The sequence below is a fragment of the Balaenoptera ricei genome, chromosome 11 (genome assembly GCF_028023285.1).
Source record: "Balaenoptera ricei isolate mBalRic1 chromosome 11, mBalRic1.hap2, whole genome shotgun sequence".
Classification (NCBI taxonomy): domain Eukaryota; kingdom Metazoa; phylum Chordata; class Mammalia; order Artiodactyla; family Balaenopteridae; genus Balaenoptera; species Balaenoptera ricei.
In genome coordinates, this window is record NC_082649.1 from 65,878,013 (window position 1) to 65,895,463 (window position 17,451).

The following is a 17,451-nucleotide window of genomic DNA, read 5'->3' on the forward strand; positions in this document are numbered from 1 at the left end:
TGGCAGGCAGGTGCCCTTCCCAGCTCTGACCTTCTAGGCCCTTCCCCATCCAAGGGGCCCTGGGCCCTGGTTGCTGACACTAGAGGGGCCTGTTGGGCGGGCGACCCTGGGGAGCCTCGTGTACACACTCACACGCACTATACATTCCAGCTGTGCTCTGTCAGCGTTTGGGCAAACCAGCATTGTGTGGCTTTGGGAGGGCAGGAACAAATAACCCCCAAACTTGGGCAAGGGCGGGCCTGGGGCTGGTTGGAAGGGGAACCCCGGGGAGGCTCTTCTGTGCTGGGTCACTGGGTTCAAGGTCTAGGGTTTTCCTGCTGTTCCCTGAGGTACTTGGGTTCCCTGGGGTGTGGCTGGCCCTGTACCCAGGCAGGCTCGCCCTAGCCCCCTCCCCTAAACCCTCCTTACCACCCAAGGCCTCAGAAACAGCAGCAGAGCACTCCGGCCTGGCACCCCCACAAGAACCACTTACGCAGCGTGAGGGCTGCCTCACACCACTGCCCAGTTTTTGTTGCCCCTCTTCCTCCCTCCCACCTCATCTTCACAGCCCCTCTGATTTTGTGCACGCCACTGCTTAGACCCGTTTAGTCTACCCGCCCCTCCCCACATTCTCTTAAGATCTTTATCCGCTGTCTGTCTGTCAGCCCCTGTGCCACTGAGCGCTTTGAGCCCTCGAGTCCAGGACCTCATCCCTACAGTTTGATTTCCTTCCTTCTTGTGACCTGGTTAAGAATTTCCTCCAATACTTGATTTCTTCAAGACCCTGCCTGACTTCATTCTGCCTCGACTTGAATTTCTGGCCTTCTTGTCCCCCCACTCAGTGCTACCTAGTCCGTGTCCCAGTGGTGACCCCAGGATCCCTGCAGATGGCATCTGGAGAGAAGATGCAGGCTGTGGCAGGGAGCCGTGCAGACATCAGAGCAGAGGAGGGATGGTTGGTCCTGGGGTCCTGAGGTTGAACTCTGCCCTTGGCCCCCTAGCCCCCTGACTGCCCCCACTGACCCTCTGGTTCAGCCTGGACCAAGACTGGAGAGGTAAATATTCCTGCCACCTTACAGAGACCTCAGAGATGAGGCCTCGGGCCAGATGGGGGAAGTAAGGCATAGAGAGACCCCAGACCAGACTCCAGCCTTATGGGGCACATGACCTGGCACCTGAGGCCTGGAGGGGACCAGGCTGACACGAGGGCAAACCCTTTGCCACATCCACCCCTTTCCACCGGCCGCAGGGACATAGGCTGGACCACCCTGCTTGAGGGGGGGAGCTGGGACCAGTGTTTATGCAACTGTGGGGAGGCCACAGCCCGGCTGGCAGTGCTGCCCGCCCAACACAAGCGCTGACTCAGCAGAGCCCCCCAGCACGTACACACTCAGACATGCACACTAACAGACACAGACACACACACAGAGGTAAACATACATGTGCATGTGCACAGACAAATGGACACCTGCATTCGCTGGTATACACACACAGACACACACTCACAGACACACTCACAGACACAAGTACACAGGCAAACCTGTGCATGTGTGCACACACAGACACAGGGACACACAGAAATGCACACACATTTCACCCAGCCAAGGTAGGTGGGAGGCTCCTGAGTGAGGAGAAGCCCCACCCCTGCAGCTGAGTTCTACCCTCTAGGCCCCTCCACTCTGACACTCACACCCACAGCCAGTGACCAGAGCCCACACGTGGTCAGCACAGCCACATATAACAGGCAAAATGCCCCAGAGTGGCATCACGACCATGACTGGGACAGAGACACATTCTAAGTGGAGTAGAGCCCCAACAAGGGGGACCAAACAGCCCCAGGCAGAGCTCAACAGACACAACAGCCCCAGCTCTGCCCGCACCAGCCCCCCACGGCCTGTCCACTCTCAGTCCACACTTGAAGACTGGCAGGTGGGAGCTGCAGGGGGTCTCGGGGGATGTGTGGGATACTCCCTTCCACTGCCAGGCCAAGCCGAGTAGGGTGGTAGCTCCCAGGAACTAGGGGAGCCTGCAAGAAGGAGGGTGTGTTTGGGGGAGGGCTGGGGGCACTGCAGGACCATTCTGGAAACCAGAGGAGGGGGCAGGCTTTCTTGCGAGAGCAGGACACATACTCCCTGGGATCCCAGACACATGGAATCTTGGAGGCAGGACCACTTCTTGCCTGGGGATGGCTGAGAACAGGTGTGATCCCTGCCTACAGGACTCAGCCAAGGGTGGAAAGAAAAAGCTGGGACCACTCAGTCCCATGTGGGCCCTGGAGACTTTTGAAGGGGCGCTCAGCTGTTCCTGGGCTTGGTGTCCAAGAGCAAGGTGGCTGGGCAGGCAGGAGCTGGGGCCTGCCCAGAAGGATATTGGCCAGTCTCTCTGCCCTGACTGGGGCCAAAGGGAGACACTGCTCTCCTCTGTGGGGGTCCACGGCCACCAATTGGCCAGAGAGGCTAGCCAGAGTCCAGCAAAGTCAAACATGCACAAGCAGACACCCCCACTAGCAGAGGCCACCGCAGCAAGTCCACTAGTGCCTCCATTCCCTGCCCTACCAGCCAGCCAGACTGTGCACCATGAAAGGGCAGACCACGGTCCCTCACTCCCACCCCACACCAGATCTGGGGCTGGAGTGGACTGTGTTTAGATAAGGAAAGGAAGAAGAAAGCCTCAAAATCTGCCCAAGATGTTGCTGAGAGTGTTTTAAAAAATGACCCGGAATCTGATCACTTCTCACCATTTCCACTGGACCACGCATGCATCTTCTTCTCTCCCCTGGACCCTCCTACCTGAGGTCCCTGCTTCCGCTCATGTGCCCCAGTCTATTCTCCACAGAGCCGCCAGAGTGATGCTGATGAAACATCTCCCCAGAGCACACACCAAAGCCCTTCCCACGGCCCAAAGACACTCCATCACATCCTGTCGCCTCCCCACCGCACTCTCTGCTCCCGTCTCTGCTGGAATGTTTTCCCTCTGATGCCCTCATGGCTCCCTGGAGCAGATACTGAAGTATTGCCCCACACAAATGTCCCAGCCTGCCTCTGGGGCCCTGCCCTAACCAGCGAAGGTGGGAGCTGGTAGATAAATAGTCTGGTTTCCTCATGCCCTCAGTGAGACAACACCACCATCTCCTGGAGGTCCCCAGTGGGGCTGAGCCCCCGTTGCCCACAGGGTCTTCTGCTCCCATGCACCCTAAGGACGTCCTTCCCTGCCCAGCTGCTCTCCCGTGCTCCCTGGGGCCACCTCCCAGGGACACTACTTACATTCAGGTCCTTGTCTCAGCTCTGGTTCTGGGGAAGTCCAGCCTAAGGCACTCCATCTCACCTCTCTTTTTTGTGTTTCTTATCTTTAACAACGATTCCCCATTCCTCCCTCCCCCCAAGCCCCAGCAACCACCCTTCTACTCTCTGCCTCTATGAATTTGACCACTCTAGGAACCTCGTTTGAGTGGAATCATATTGCATTTGTCCTTCTGTGTCTGGCTTATTTCACTTAGCATAATATCCTCAAAGTTCATCCATGTTGTACCATGTGTCAGAATTTCCTTCCTTTTTAAGTCAGAATAATATTCCATTGTATGTATAGACCACATTTTGTTTATCCATTCATCTGTTGATGGCCACTTGGGTTGTTTCCACCTTTCAGCTATTGTGCATAATGCTGCTGTGAACATGAGTTTACAAATATCTCTTCAAGTCCCAGCTTTCAATTCTTTTGGATATATACTCAGAAGTGGAATTTCTGGGTCATATGGTAATTATGTTTTTAATTTTTTGAGGACTTTCCATACTTTTTCCACAGCAACTGCACCATTTTACATTCCCACCCACAGTGCCCAAGGGATCCAATTTCTCTACCTTCTCACCAACCCTTGTTATTTTCTGTTTTCTGGATAATAACCACCCTAATGGGTGTGAAGTGGTATCTCATCATGGTTTCGATTTGCATTTCCCTAATTAGTGACGTTGAGCATCTTTCACGTGCTTATTGGCCATTTGTCTATCTTCTTTAAAGAAATGTCTATTCAAGTCCTTTGCCCATTTTTGAATTGGGTTGTTCATTTTGTTGTTGTTGTAGTTGCATTGTAGGAACCTTTATATATTCAGGATATTATCTCTCCTCTTTTCAATTTTTGCCCAGCCATTGCCTTCTCAGATACTCACTGACCTCATTATTTAACATGTCATTTGCCTCCCAACACACACACACACACACACAGCACACAGACTGCACAGCCCCTCCCCTACTTTGGGTCCCTCCCCAGCCTTTATCACTGGTTGACACACTTTATGGCTTTGGTGATTTGTCAGCTTTGTATGAGTGCCACAAGGGTGAAGGGTTTGGCCGCTTCCTCCACTGCAGTGTTCCCAGGGCCTAAAGAGTCTGGCACACAGTAGGTGCTCCATAAATGCTGAGAGGATGAAAGGAAGGGAAACAGACTCCTGCATACACACTCACAGCCCCTCACAGACTCTCACATACACTGCTGCCACTCCCACACATACGTGCACACGTACTCTCACACTCACGGTCCTGCCGTGCTCGCCGCACCACGCAAACACCCTGAGGCAGCCTGATCCGTGCAAGCCTCAAACCCGCTCTCACACACCCACACACTCATCTCACAAGCAGATGCATTCACATCCAAATGCACCCTAGCGGGGCTGCCCTGACCTCCTGAGTCCTCCTGGCCTGCAAGCAGTTTCCTACCCTGCGTGGCCTGCTCCACACTCTGGGCCCTTGATTTCTCCACAACCCTTATCTCTAGGGCCCCCAAGCCTCTCTGCAGGGCATTGCTCTTCCTCCCCTTCAAACCGGAGTGGATGACCTCCTCCAGGAAGCCTCCCCTCACCCTCCCCACTGGGCTCCAAAAGGAGGGGAGGCCCTGGCCCAGGAGCAGGGTGTGACAGTGGGGCTGGCATTTGCAAGGGTGTGTGCATCTCCTCCTGTCATTGTAGGGGTAGTGCACTTGTCTTCTGATGAGAAGCCCAGGGCTGAGAAACCACTGGTGGACCCCGGATTCTCGCCCTCTGGCCTAGAGCCACACCACAGGCTGAGAGCCTCGACTTCCCACCAGAGTCAGGCAGGGGTCTAAGGCCTCTTTGGCTCTGACAGCCTGGGGACTGTGAGTCAGGCAAAGCCATTCTCTGCTCTGGGCCTCAGTTTCCCCACCTGTGACATGGGTGGCTCTGGGCCAGTGCCCTGCAGTTCCCTGATTGCTGGTTGTGGAGTGAGACAGCTCAGACATAGCTCTCAGGCACCCAGTGGCATCCCTGTGCTAGAGGCCAGAGCATGGCTACTGTCTCCAGAAGTGGGGTGGGGCACCCAGTCCTCGTCCAGCTCAGCCCAGTGTCCTGGTGGGCAGGCTCGGAGGGTTTGGCACACCAGATGGGACAGTTTTGATGCGGTGAGCAAGGAGGCAAGATTTCAAAGTGATTCCTCTCGTTTTGCCCAGGGTCCACCGTGTGTGAGATTTTTATAAAAGTCAACCAAAGGGGGCTTCCCTGGTGGCACAGTGGTTGAGAATCCGCCTGCCAATGCAGGGGACACGGGTTCGAGCCCTGGTCTGGGAAGATCCCACATGCCGTGGAGCAACTGGGCCCGTGAGCCACAATTGCTGAGCCTGCGCATCTGGAGCCTGTGCTCCGCAGCAGGAGAGGCCACGATAGTGAGAGGCCCGCGCACCGCGATGAAGAGTGGCCCCCGCTTGCCACAACTAGAGAAAGCCCTCGCACAGAAACGAAGACCCAACACAGCCATAAATAAATAAATAAATAAATAAATAAATAAATATTAAAAAAAAAAAAAAAAAAAGTCAACCCAAAGGGCCACAGAGAAGAAAGAAGGAAGGAAGGAAGGAAGGAAGAAGAGAAAGAAGGGAGGAAGGAAGCAAGGAAGGGAGGAGGGAGGAAAGAAAGAAGGAAAGAAGCCATTTATTCATGAGGCCCAAGGGGTGGGGACAGAGCTGCAGTCACAGGCAAGTGCAGCCTGATGGGGGGCGATGACAGCCCCACAGAGCTGTGCAGAGAGAGCCTGTGCAGGAGTCTCGATGCGCTCCCCTCCGTCCCACAGACTCCAGGCCACTGGTGTCAGCAACTCGAGTGGAAGATGAGCTGTCCCCAGCACGGCCTCCCCCGGGCTCCCTGAGAGCAAAGGTGGTCACAGATTACAGTGGAGGGGGGCAAGCAAGGCTGCGGGATGTCAGCTGAGAACTGGAATTGGTGGAGTTGGGGAGGTGGCAACAGGGGATCTGGATGACAGAGGCAGGAGGGCGACAATAGGGCTGAAATCAGCAGAGGTGGCAAAGGGAGGGTGGCAGGTCTCACCTGGGGCAAGAGGTTCAGCTGGACATGATGTGCTTGACAAATGCTGAAAAGAAGGAAAGAGTGAGCAGCAGGGGTTCGGCCCTGGGTAGCCAAAGGTGGGGACCTGGGATCCTAATGCCCTGCTCCCGCCAGCAGACTCCCTGCCCTGCTGAGTTTACCTTTGTAGTTGATGCAGCCATTGGAGTCCTCTTGCCCAGCCATCAACTTCTCCACCTCATCTTCTGTCAGCCTCTCACCTGGCAGGAGTGGAAAGCTGAGTCAGCACTGTTGAGGTGTGAAGGGTGGGGGGCCCCCTGAGCCCCTCTGGATGGTGGGTGTGCCTCTCCAGTATTCCCACACCTCATATTGGTACACACAAGGCCTGGGCTGTCACCCCTATTTCTGAAACCAGAAGAATCAGTGACAAGTCAAAAAGGGCAAGGCCTGGGGTGCAGGCCTGGCACTCCCTCCGAGCCTGGGCTCTGTCCGTAACAGTGCCATCTTGTTGTTCAGGTCACCAGCACATACTGTCCCCTGTCCTCAATAGGCTGGCGGGACTCCCTCCATCAGGAGTAGGCCAGGTCCCCCATCTCCCTGGAAGCAGTCCCTCGGGGCAGCCGTTCAAGGCTAGAGGAAGGACGCATACGATAGAGCTGGGGACCTTAGGGGATGACCATGGAGGGGACCAAGAGACACCACCACTGTTCCCCAGACAAGTCTGGCACTTTCCCGCCTCTGTGCTTTTGTATGCGTTGTGTTGGTTCCCCCACTGGAATGACCACTGCAGTTTCCCTCACACCTCCTAGCCCCCGGCCACACACACACACACACACAAAACCCCAGAGACCAGCACAGGACTGAGCACACAGTAGGCACTCAGTAAATGTTTGGTGCAGGAAAAGTTCACTTTGTGCAGACACAATTGGTGCTCAATGAACATTTGCTGTAGGAAAACTTCTCTCTGAGAAAGGAACGCTCCTGCCAGCCAGGCACCTGACGGTGGGGGTCAAGATGCCCAAGAGGCAGGCACAGTACCTCCTTGGCTCTGGAATTTGACCTTGAGGCAATGAACACAAGGACTGGATTGATCGCCCTGGATGTACCGCCCTGCCCCACCCTGTCCCCAGAGCTGTTCCTATCCCCCTCCAGTTCTGTGAGCTGCTCCAGCTGGCTTTCTTTACTCCCCACCTAAATTTCTAAATTCCCCACATTTCTGTCGCCTGCCGTCGAGGCACCTTGACTGCATCACCCTCCATTTCACAAGTGAGAAACAGGCCCGGTGGGTGACAGAGTGCTTTCTCCCGGATGCCCCAGGAAGGAGAGAGTTGGGTGGGGAAGAGGCTGCCCTCACCCAGCGTGGCCAGCACGTGGCGGAGCTCGGCGCCCATGACCGTGCCATTGCCCTCCTTGTCGAAGACCCGCAACCCCTCCACAAAGTCCTCGTAGGTGCCCGTGTCCTTGTTCTTGGAGATGTGCTGAAGCATGGGCAGGAACGTGTCAAAGTCCATCATCTTGGAGTTAAGCTCTGTGGAGAGATGGCCCAAGCATCAGGCTCTGAGGGGCACATGGGCATCCCGCCCCTGTGTCTGACAATGAGGAGCTACTGCCCTCACCCAGCTCCCAATGCGCTCTACACCAGTTTGTCATGTACAAAGCACTCCACCATCACAAGGCACTTTACGGTCAACTGAGAAATGCATTATTTACATTGTCCTTTGCTGTTCACAAGGACAGTGGCACGACAGTGGGCTCTGACTAGCACCTCTGCTCTTCTTTGGGGGAACAGTTCTCGCTAGCGTCTCTCTATTTTTCTTATCAACCCCGCTCTCCCCACACCTGTGATTGGTCGAGAGCAGCTGGACCGATCAGAGACCTTCTCTGGGACTTCTGTACCTGTGGCGAGGGCTTGGGTCTCACTCCTCCTTGGGGCAAAGCAGGCAACCCTCTCTGGCCGTGGTGGTGAGGGAAGCTGGCCCTGCCCCACAGAGAGATGCCCAGGAGGCCAGGAAGGACAGGGAGAGCATATGGGACGCTGAGGCCAGGCACACCCTGACCTGCCCTCACACCTGCCACTGAAGCTAGTTTGCGCTGTTGTCAGTCCCCTACGACCAGGAGGCCTGGCAAACAGGCATGGGGCCAGATGGTATAGGAACCATCACTGCTCATCACCTTGTCAGCATTACCTGAGACTGGCCTCCAGGTCCTCCTCCAGACAATGGGAGGATGTTAGGAGAATGCACAGCAGGGGAGTTCCCGTGTTGTCCCACCAGTGATGGCAGCCCACCCGGGTGGTCTCCCCCAGGACTGGCACTAATGGGGACATCTCAGGCTGGGCGTACCAACCTTCCTGCTTTGGCTTCCCTAGGACCCGGAGCACCTCGGCCTGTGTAGGGTTCTGGCCCAGCGCCCGCAGGACATCCCCACACTGCCCGTACGTGATCTTCATCTCACACTTGGGTGTGCGGTCGTACAGCGTGAAGGCTTCCTTGAACTCTGCCGGGAGAGGGCGTGAGCTGCGGACACTTCTAGAGTCAGCCCCCCCGACTCGCCCCACACTGCAGGGGAGGACTCTCAGCCTGGGGGACCCGGGCCCCAACCCTGCAGCCCCTGGCTCAAGACCCCCACTCACCTTCAATCTGCTCCGGTGTAAACTCGATCTGAAAGGAGACCCCCAAAGATTCTGAGTGTCTGGTTCAGAGGACGGGGCCAGGCCTCCTCCTGGGCCCTCCGTGTCCAGACCGGGCCTCAACCCCTCAGCTGCCCCAACCCGTCCACATTCCAGGATTCCAGCTTCCACTGCCCAGGACCTCCTGCAGTCCACCCTTACTCCCTCCTGCCTCCTTACCCCTCCCCACATCCCACCTGAGGACCTTGGGTCTGCATGTGCCCTGACCCTGACACCAGGTAGGCCTCATCAGGGGAAGTGGTGAGGAGGGAGGCCTGGTGCCCTGAATCCCCAGCCCAGGGTGGGCCTTACCTGAGGCCCCTGGTCCTGGACAGACGTGCCTGAAGCACAGACTGGCTTTGCCAGCTCTGCCAGGCCTGGGGCCCAGTGGGCAGGACTGTCCACATAAGTGAGATGGGAGGCCTCATCTCACCAGGGTCGGGGCAGGAGGTGGCAGGAGGAGCAAAGGCGAGGGGGCAGGCCAGAGAGCCCTGTCAACATGAGAACATATTTGCAGGAGGGGGTGTGTGTGCGATGTGCATGTGCGTTCACACACCTGTGTGTGCATCTGTTTGCATGTGTCTGCCCCCCACAGAGCCCTCAAGGCTGGGCACTGTCACTCACGTGGTCCTGCCTACGCCTGAGTCTTACACAGTCCCATCCATAAGCGCAGGGCAGCCCCCAGCATGGCACAGCAGGGGGCCAGGGCCCAGCGGTTGAGTGTTTGCTGAGGCCACATCAGGGCCACCTGAGGTCAGGAGGCCTCCTGGGACCCAGTTTCCCCCTCCTCACTCGGATGCCAGGTCTATTTTTATCACTGCAGTCACTCGCCCCAAGGTCAAGGTCGCACAAGGGAAAGGAGCTTGGGGGAGGGGGACTCGACTGGCGCCTCTCCCACTGCTGCTGCCTCAGAGTCCCCTCCACCAACCTCCCTAGTGCACACCAGTGCAGAGGGGGATCCCGCCCCTGACACCCTGCTGGGTTGCCCCTCCCAACCCTCTGGCTTAACCCTGTGTTGGGAAGATCAAGTTGTTGTTCCTGGCCCCCCCGAGAGCTCTCTCCACCAAGAAGCCTGCCGAGACTATGGGCCCTGGGCCCCTGGCACAGCTTTCTGCAGGGGTCACAGGAGAGGCCTCACTAGTTCCTCTGCTCAGAGGGGAGTCTGTGTAGCCTCAGATCCGGTGAGACCACACAATGCCACCTTGGGCCCTAGGGTTGTCTGACCCTCACCAGGGGGCCTGTGGGACACAAACCTGGGGTCAGGATGGTCAGGAGTCAGAGTCAACTCCAGGGAGCACTTGCCATGAGTGGTTCCCAACAGCCTGTGAGGAGGACTTATTGTCCCATTTTACAGCTGAGGAAACCAAGCCTTAGAGCAGTGATGGGAATGGAGCAGAGTTGGGATTTGAACCCGTGTATTGAGGGACAAGGTAGGTGCCTCCAGGAAGGGCTCAGGAATGGAGATGGATCTGTGCAGATGGGCTGCAGGTCTTGCTGGGGACCGTGAAGGACTGGGAGGGCTCCATGGGGCCCCTCAGCCAGCAGCCAGGGCAGCAGTGGCCAGTGGCCAGCCAAGAACAGGCAACAGGCAGGACACGAGTACGTGCCACTACGCAGATGCCGCAGGTGGGAGTCATGGCTCATTCTCCAGGTTTAGACTCTAAGAAAGGCTTTCAAGCCAAGCCAGGGAAGGGCTCCTGGGGCCACTGGTCACAGTTCCAAGACCAGCTTCCTCAATGACCTACCCAGACTGGCTCAGTATCGCCAGCTCAAAGCTGAGGCCCCAGCAGCTCTGGGGCTCAGGGACCTTGGCAGGGGTGAGTGTGACCCAGCCTGGGCAGGAGCCCTGCTTCCCCGTACTCCCCACCCTGTCCACCCTGGGGAACTTGGTGTGGACTTAAGACCCCACAGCTGGACAAGAAAGATCCCTGCCTGGCTGCGGGGGTGAGGGGCACAGGCAGGTCCAGGATTCCCCAAGGATGTGAGGTCCAGGGAAAAGGACAAGGGAGAGTCAGTTTCCAACCAGCAAAAAAGATAGTCCCTTCAGCAGCACTGGGGGAGTCCTGCCTGATGTCTGACCACCATCCCTCTTGCTGCAGCCCTCCTGATGCCTGAAGCTTCCAGCTTCAGTTCAGTACTCACTTTCTGGAGCCTGGTCTTCCACGGGGTAGATCCACTCTGGGATTCACTTACCTACCCTGCCCTTCCCACCGAAACCCAGCTCCCACACCCACCTTGACCTTGGAGGCATCGAACTCAGGTTCTTTGGGGGGCTCTGGTACAGGTGCGGGTGCGGGTGCAGGTGTGGGAGCTGGAGCTGCCTTGGCGGCTGCCTTGGCCTCATCCTTCTTGGGCTCTGGCTTTTTGGGAGCCATGGAGGTTGTAAGCAGAGAGGGACGTGGAGAGAAGGAAGCAGAGAGCCGGGTAGGTGAGCCTCCCGTAACCGGCCTTTATGCTGCCTGGACACCTCATGACCCCAGCCCCACCCCTGCAGGGCACAATGGGGACAGGGCCATAAAAGGACATTGGCTAGGCTCAGGGGCTATTTTGGGGCCTGGGGGGGCATTGTTCAGGCTCAGGAATGGGTGGGGGAGAGGGAGGGCTCTCCATTCCTCCCAATCACCTGTTGGGGGGAGAGCGGGGGAGGGGAGGACAGAGGTCACTGCTCAGCCCACACACACACCCTCAAAAGCACACGCACACACGCAGGGGCCCTAATGCCCCTCAGCAGGTCAATAAACTGAAAGGGTGCAGAAGGTGGCACCGAGCATGTGTTGTGTGTTGTGTTGGGGGCAGGAGGACTGGGATTACCTAAGGGCACCCCTTGAGTTAAACTTCCCATCTGTGCATCGAATTCCCATGTGTCTGTGCCTGTGTGTCTACACGGAGGGGGAGAGGGAGGTCTGCGTGTGTCCGTGTGTGTTGTCTCCGTTTGGCTGGGTGTTTGTATGCAGAGGGGGTCTCTGTGTATCTATGGGGGGAGGGTCTGTGTCCATGTGGGGGATGACCCCCCCGGGTCCGCGGGTGTTGCTTCTGTGTGTTTGTGTCTGGGTGTTTATCGTGCCTGCGTGTCTGGTCGTGGCTCGCAGGCAGCTGCAGCCCATCTCTGGGAACACCCTAAATGGCAGTAGGATGGGGTCTGCTCCCTCGAGGGCGGTCACCCAGCCTAGCTCAACAGCCAGGCAGCCTCCACAGCCTCCCGCATCAGCATCTGCCTGACCCTGAGTTTCTTGGTTTCACCTTCACTTCCTATCGCCCCTCTTCCACAGCTTCCCGCGACCCACTTCCCCCACACACCCCAGGGCCTGCTCCCCGCCAGACCCTTGCACACACTGTACCCTCTGCCCTTGCCCCTCTGCTTGGCGCCTTCAAGGCTCGTCCACACTGCACCCTCCTCCAGGAAGCTGTTTCCACTGCCCCATGTTGCCCTCTGCTGACACTTCTGGTGGGGTCCTGAGAGGGTCTGCCTCTCTGAAGGACCCCAGGGCACTGGGAGAGGTTTGCCTCCCGGGTGCCCAGCCTAGGGTACGCCCCCCCCCCAGTTCCTACCCACAATGCCACCCCAGATGGCAGTGACAGAGGGCAGCCTGGCTGGTCTACCATTTCAGGAGTTGGGGGGAGGAGGGAAGGCTGAGGTGGCATAAGGCCCTTCCAGACACAGAACTCGGAGAGTGGGGACATCTTGCAAACACATTGACCTCCATTTCTTGCCCAGTGTCTGTGCCGGGGGGTGGAAAGGAGGTGTTCCCTGTTATTTTTAAATGCCTGGAGCCTTTGATAGAAACTTCAGAGGCATTGCCCCCCCTCCTGGCCCCTGGGGATTTCCCAGGTGTAGGGAGGCACTGGGGGTGGAGCCTGAGGGGAAGATTCACTTGGGCCTCTACCTGGATGCCCCCAACGTCCCCCTGCTGAGCCCAGGTCCCTCTCATCCTGTCACTCAGCCTCATGGTGAGGGGAACAGCAGTCCAGGGATAGGGCTGGGTCCCCTCCTAGCTGGAACACAGGACATTCCTCCCCTCATCTGGAGGGCAGAACACCCCACATCTGGAAATCTGACAACATCCGGCGCTGGGGGAGAGGCAAGTTTTTCACTTTTCTTCCAGATGTTTGGCAAGACTATTAAGAAAGAAAGGGGTGGAGGAGGGTCCTCAGAGACCAGCCAGAAATACCACAAGAGGAGAAGACAGACAGAGGGGGGACACACAGAGAGAGACCTCTGGGTGGCCCCATCACCCAGACCTGCTGACCCTCAGGACAACTGACTCTGGACCCCCTCGAGGGCTCCCACCAGCCACAGGCACAGCCAACAAGACACCACCCAATCCCCTTTCACTCATCATGGGGGAAACCGAGACCCAGAGCCTTGGACATACGCAGGGGCGCCCAGAACCCCGATCTCACTGATGCATCCACACACAATTGCCATCCCTTGGAAACCACTCAGCATCAGTGGGAACAGGAGTAGATGGGTGACATGGGCCTCCTGAGGCTTGGTTCCCAGGTTTGCAGACTCATGCAGCCTGCTAGAGCCACACAGAGCCACCTTCCTCTGCCTGGTGAGGGGATGTCTTGGTCCTCTTCCCTCGAGCACAGGGCAGATATGGTCCTATAGTGGGGACGCCGTGTACAGAGCCATCCTCCACTCCCTCCCCAGGGCTCAGATGGGCCTTTGACTGTCTGAGCTCTGGCTCCTGGGAGCAGCAGTGCCCTAGGCTCACCCCACAGGGCCACTCTCAACCCGTAACTAATGCCCAGACCCCAGCAGGGACTCTGCAGGGATCACCCCCCTTGACTGCCAGCAACATGCCTGTCGAAGACAGGAGGAAATTAAGGGGTGGGCAGGTGGGCAGGCAGGTGAACAGGAGAGGGGACTTAGTGACAGGGAGAGGCAGGCACTGGGTAGCAAAGACGAGCCACAGAAGGCTTGGCACTCACCTCTCTCTCCCAGGTCCCAGCCTGGGCTCCGTGCCCCTTAGGAATGACAGCCCAGCAGACAAGATCCTGGCAGAGCCTGGGGAGAGAGACAGGGGTCTGGATCCTTCTTCTTTGACTCCCCCAGCTCCAGTGTCTGAGTTGTGGCCCAGTCTGATGCAGACAGCATATCCCAGAGCCCTCTCTGGGGGCAGCCACCTTACCTCCCCCTCCCCCAGCTGAGGAAACTGTGGGCCCTGACTTCTGAGGAGCCCATGAACAGAGACAGGAGACCCCTGGCCACATTGGCCTCCTTCTTTGTTCTTTCCAGCCCCCATGCCTTTGCACAGGCTTTCCTCCCTCTGGTGCCCTTGTTTGGGACCCTGGCCATGGCTTGTTCCTTGTCACCTCTGGGTCTCAGTGAGATGTCACCTCCTCCAAGAAGCCTCCTCAGACTACCCTGGACCTACTCCCTCTGCCCTGCCTCTCAGCTGGACTCCCCATCCCTGCGCACCCTAAAATGAGCTGTTTCCCTGTTATCTTGTCTCTTATGTGTGTCCCCCCTCCCATGAATGTCAACTGGCATAGGAGGAGTTTTTGGTCTTCCATGGCTGTATATCCGTAGGGTCTAGAACAGAGCCTGGTACACAGTAGGCACTCCATAAATGTCAGATGAGCAAATGTCCCAAACATCTCACAGGGGGACTGGAACCCTTTGCCGAACCCCATCTCTGGAGTAAGGCAAGGGGAGATTTGCTGATTGACTGACAGTACTTGTGTCTGCCAGGGGCACCCCGGACAGCGATGCAGCCATTGCTGCCCCTCAGCCCACCTGCCGCCCCCCTCCACGCAGGCCTGCTCTTCATGCCACTCCCCATCCATTGCTAAGACTCCTCTCAAGAGCCTGAAGTGGTAGGGACGACCGGATGATATAGGCAGTGACTTGACCATGATGCAGCCAGCAGGGGGCGTAAAAGGGATAGGAACTGGTCTTTGGATCCTGAACCCAAACCCCAGAAACCAGGATCCCAACCCAGATCTCAGACTCCAAATCTGGAACCTGGAACGCCAAACCCAGACCACAGACTCAGGCCTCAGAATCCGAACCCCAAACTTAGATCCTGGAACTCAGAGCCCAGGACCAGATTCCGCTCTGGGGACACAGACTCCAAAACCTAGGATGCCAAAGCCAGACCTTCAACCCAGACTCCAAACCCTAGACAGCAGGCCCAGGACCCAAGACTCTAAACCCAGAATCCAGATCCAGGACTCAAGACCCAGGGCCCAGGACCCAGGACTCTAAACCCAGACTCCAGGCCCGTAAACCCAAACCTAGACCCCAGACCCTGGACCCAGGACAGGGGCTGCTGGTTTTCCAAAGGGGCACTGCCTCCTGCCCTGTGTAGACAAGGGTGGAGCAGGGGAGGGGCTAGCTCTTGGCTAACAGCAGGGGTGAGTGCTTGGCAGACCTTCCTGCTAGTGTTCAGAGGGGCATGAGGAATGTCCCTCATCCTGTCAGAGCCAATTTGGGGAACTCAGAATATGGCGGCCACATGGAGGGAATGGTGGGGAGTGAGGAGAGGGATGGATAGGTGAGGCCTGGCTATCCCCTGGGCCCAGGAACCAAAGTCAGGGAAGGAGGGTCAGGCTCCCCATGTGCCCTTGTCCCCCTGGCTGCAGGCTCCGCAGACTGCCCTGGCCCGTCCAGGACCGCCCCTCCTGGCCCACGGCCTTTGGGCTGGGACGCAGGCCCAAACTTCCCGGAGGAGTCAAGAACGCGTCCTGGGCCAGACCCAGAGCCTTAGAAGTAGGTCAAATGTTGTTGTGCAGCAGGTCCTGGGGACCCCATCTGGGCATGGGCAGGCCCACGGGCTGCAGCTCACCCACCAGGGCACACGCGTGTATTCACATAGATGTGGACTCACCACTACACGCCCATAAATACAGACCCTACACAGGGCCGCTAGTTCCTGCCCAACTGCTCAGATGAGGGGACTGAAGCCCCAAGAGGGGCAGGAGCTGCCCAGCAACTCTGGATAGAGGCGGCACGAGGCAGCCACGAGGACCCAGAGAAGGAGAGGAATTTCTGCACCATCCCACGCCCCTGGAGCCTTGGGTGAAAGTCTGACTCCAAGGAGGACTTCCCAGCAGGGCTGCTCTGCCACCAACAGGATGTGGCCTGCTTCCCGGAGGCACAGCCCCAGGCCTTGAAAGATGGGAAGGAGTGGCCAAGGGGGAGGCAGGAGACTTCATATGCTCTTGTGACCCAGGCCGGTCCTGGCTCCTTTTGTCCTCAGTTTCCCCATCTGTACAATGGCCATGGGTGGGGCAAAGTGATCCTGAGTTCGAAAGACAGTCACTGCCCCTGAGCAGTCATGAGCCCATCCTCGCCACCCCCATGCCACACACAGACAACTCTGTCCTCAGCAGGCCAAACACACCCCCCAGGCCCCTCCTTCTGCCCACTGTGCTGACAGGGACCAGATGCTCCAACCTTGTGGTTCTGGGGGTGGGGGTGGCAGGGCCCAGCGGGCTGGCAGACGAGCCCTGGGTTTGGCCCAGGGACCTATAATCAGCTCCTGCCCCTCTGATCCCGGCCCAGGACTGACGCTTGGGGCTGTGGTGTCCTGGCCGGCTGTGGCCACGGCCGCTATATTTGGGAGCCCAATTGAGGATGAGGGAGGGGTGGGCAGGCAGGAGCCTCCAGGGACCAGTGTCTCATGGGGGACAGGGTGGGGGACCCTGTTGGCCAGGCTTGTTCCCTTATGGAAGGAGGGCACAGCCTTGACTTCAGGGGCCCAATCTGAGGGGCGTGCTCTGCTCTCAGGGGCCCAGCCTGGGGGTCATCATCCCTGCCCTCAATGGCTGGTCTAAGGAGGTGGATTGAAAGTCTGAGTGCATGAGAAAGCAGAGGGGGGTGCTGACAAGATGAATGGGAGTGGGAAAAAGGCTCCCAAAGGGCGAGGTCTGTGGCAGAGGGGTCTGAGATGCGAGGGATAGGAGGAGGGTGTGCCAACATGCTACGCAAAGGGATGGAGAAAACAAAGGCCCGAAGCTGGGGTCCAAGGGAAGGGAGTGAGGTGCAGCCCTAGCCCTGGCTTCCCGGTTCTGCCTGCTGGTCTAGCTTCTAGAGGGGCCCAGCCCCTCCCCCAGCATGGCCTGAGGCCTCTCTGAACTGCCCTGGACATTCCCCGCCGTTGGGCCAAACCCTGTACTCTCCCACCAGCAGTTTCCCAAAGAGCAAATATTTATTGTCCTTGGAAGAAAAAAAAGAGTCCCCTTTTAGGATTAGGGTATGGGAGCTGCTACTGAGGCTTGCAGGGGTTCAGCAGCGGCCTGAGATGACCAGAAACCCCACCTAGAGGCTGAAGGCAGAGGAAGGAGGGTGAGCTGGCCTCAGAGGAGAGGGGCTGTGGCTGCCCCAGGCTGTTGGGCGGGGGCTCTGCCCAGATCTCCATCTCCCCAAGATTTCCCCAGAATAGGTCTGAGGGTGTACAGACTCTGTCCCCACGACATGAGGTATGAACGTGTGTGTGAGCGGGTAGATGTGTGCAGTCTGTGTGTGTTCAGATGCATCACTGTGGGCAGGAG

The 17,451-nt window shown here is 57.8% G+C and overlaps 2 protein-coding genes across 4 annotated transcripts in view; both read right to left on the bottom strand.

Annotated features, from left to right (window-relative positions):
• The window catches only part of LOC132374940 (serine protease 45-like), a 102,901-nt gene extending 100,090 nt beyond the window's left edge, over positions 1 to 2,811 (bottom strand). Inside the window, exon 1 of one of the 3 annotated variants that reach the window (XM_059939447.1) lies at positions 2,769 to 2,811. The gene's annotated coding sequence lies outside the window, so the exon portion shown is untranslated. Of the gene's footprint in view, positions 1 to 2,716 lie in introns of all 3 variants that reach the window. The other 2 variants (XM_059939446.1, XM_059939445.1) reach the window with 2 other exon arrangements.
• A 3,085-nt stretch (positions 2,812 to 5,896) lies between these two features.
• MYL3 (myosin light chain 3) lies at positions 5,897 to 11,386 on the bottom strand. The gene is made up of 7 exons (XM_059939452.1): positions 11,184 to 11,386; positions 8,914 to 8,941; positions 8,628 to 8,777; positions 7,636 to 7,809; positions 6,464 to 6,541; positions 6,306 to 6,348; positions 5,897 to 6,122 (listed from the first exon to the last, which is right to left on the bottom strand). Exons 1-6 carry the CDS (start codon positions 11,322 to 11,324, stop codon positions 6,320 to 6,322), a joined length of 600 nt encoding a protein of 199 aa, XP_059795435.1. The 5' UTR covers positions 11,325 to 11,386; the 3' UTR covers positions 5,897 to 6,122; positions 6,306 to 6,319.
• Positions 11,387 to 17,451: the final 6,065 nt, after the last annotated feature.

Bases quoted from the DNA above. Each gene is read 5' to 3' on its own strand.
- MYL3 (XM_059939452.1), bottom strand. From the start codon at position 11,324: ATGGCTCCCAAAAAGCCAGAGCCCAAGAAGGATGAGGCCAAGGCAGCC. The intron at 8,942-11,183 runs GTGGGTGTGGGA...GTCTCCTTTCAG, and splicing joins TCGATGCCTCCAAGGTCAAG to ATCGAGTTTACACCGGAGCA. The intron at 6,349-6,463 runs GTAAACTCAGCA...CCTTCTTTTCAG, and splicing joins TGGCTGCATCAACTACAAAG to CATTTGTCAAGCACATCATG.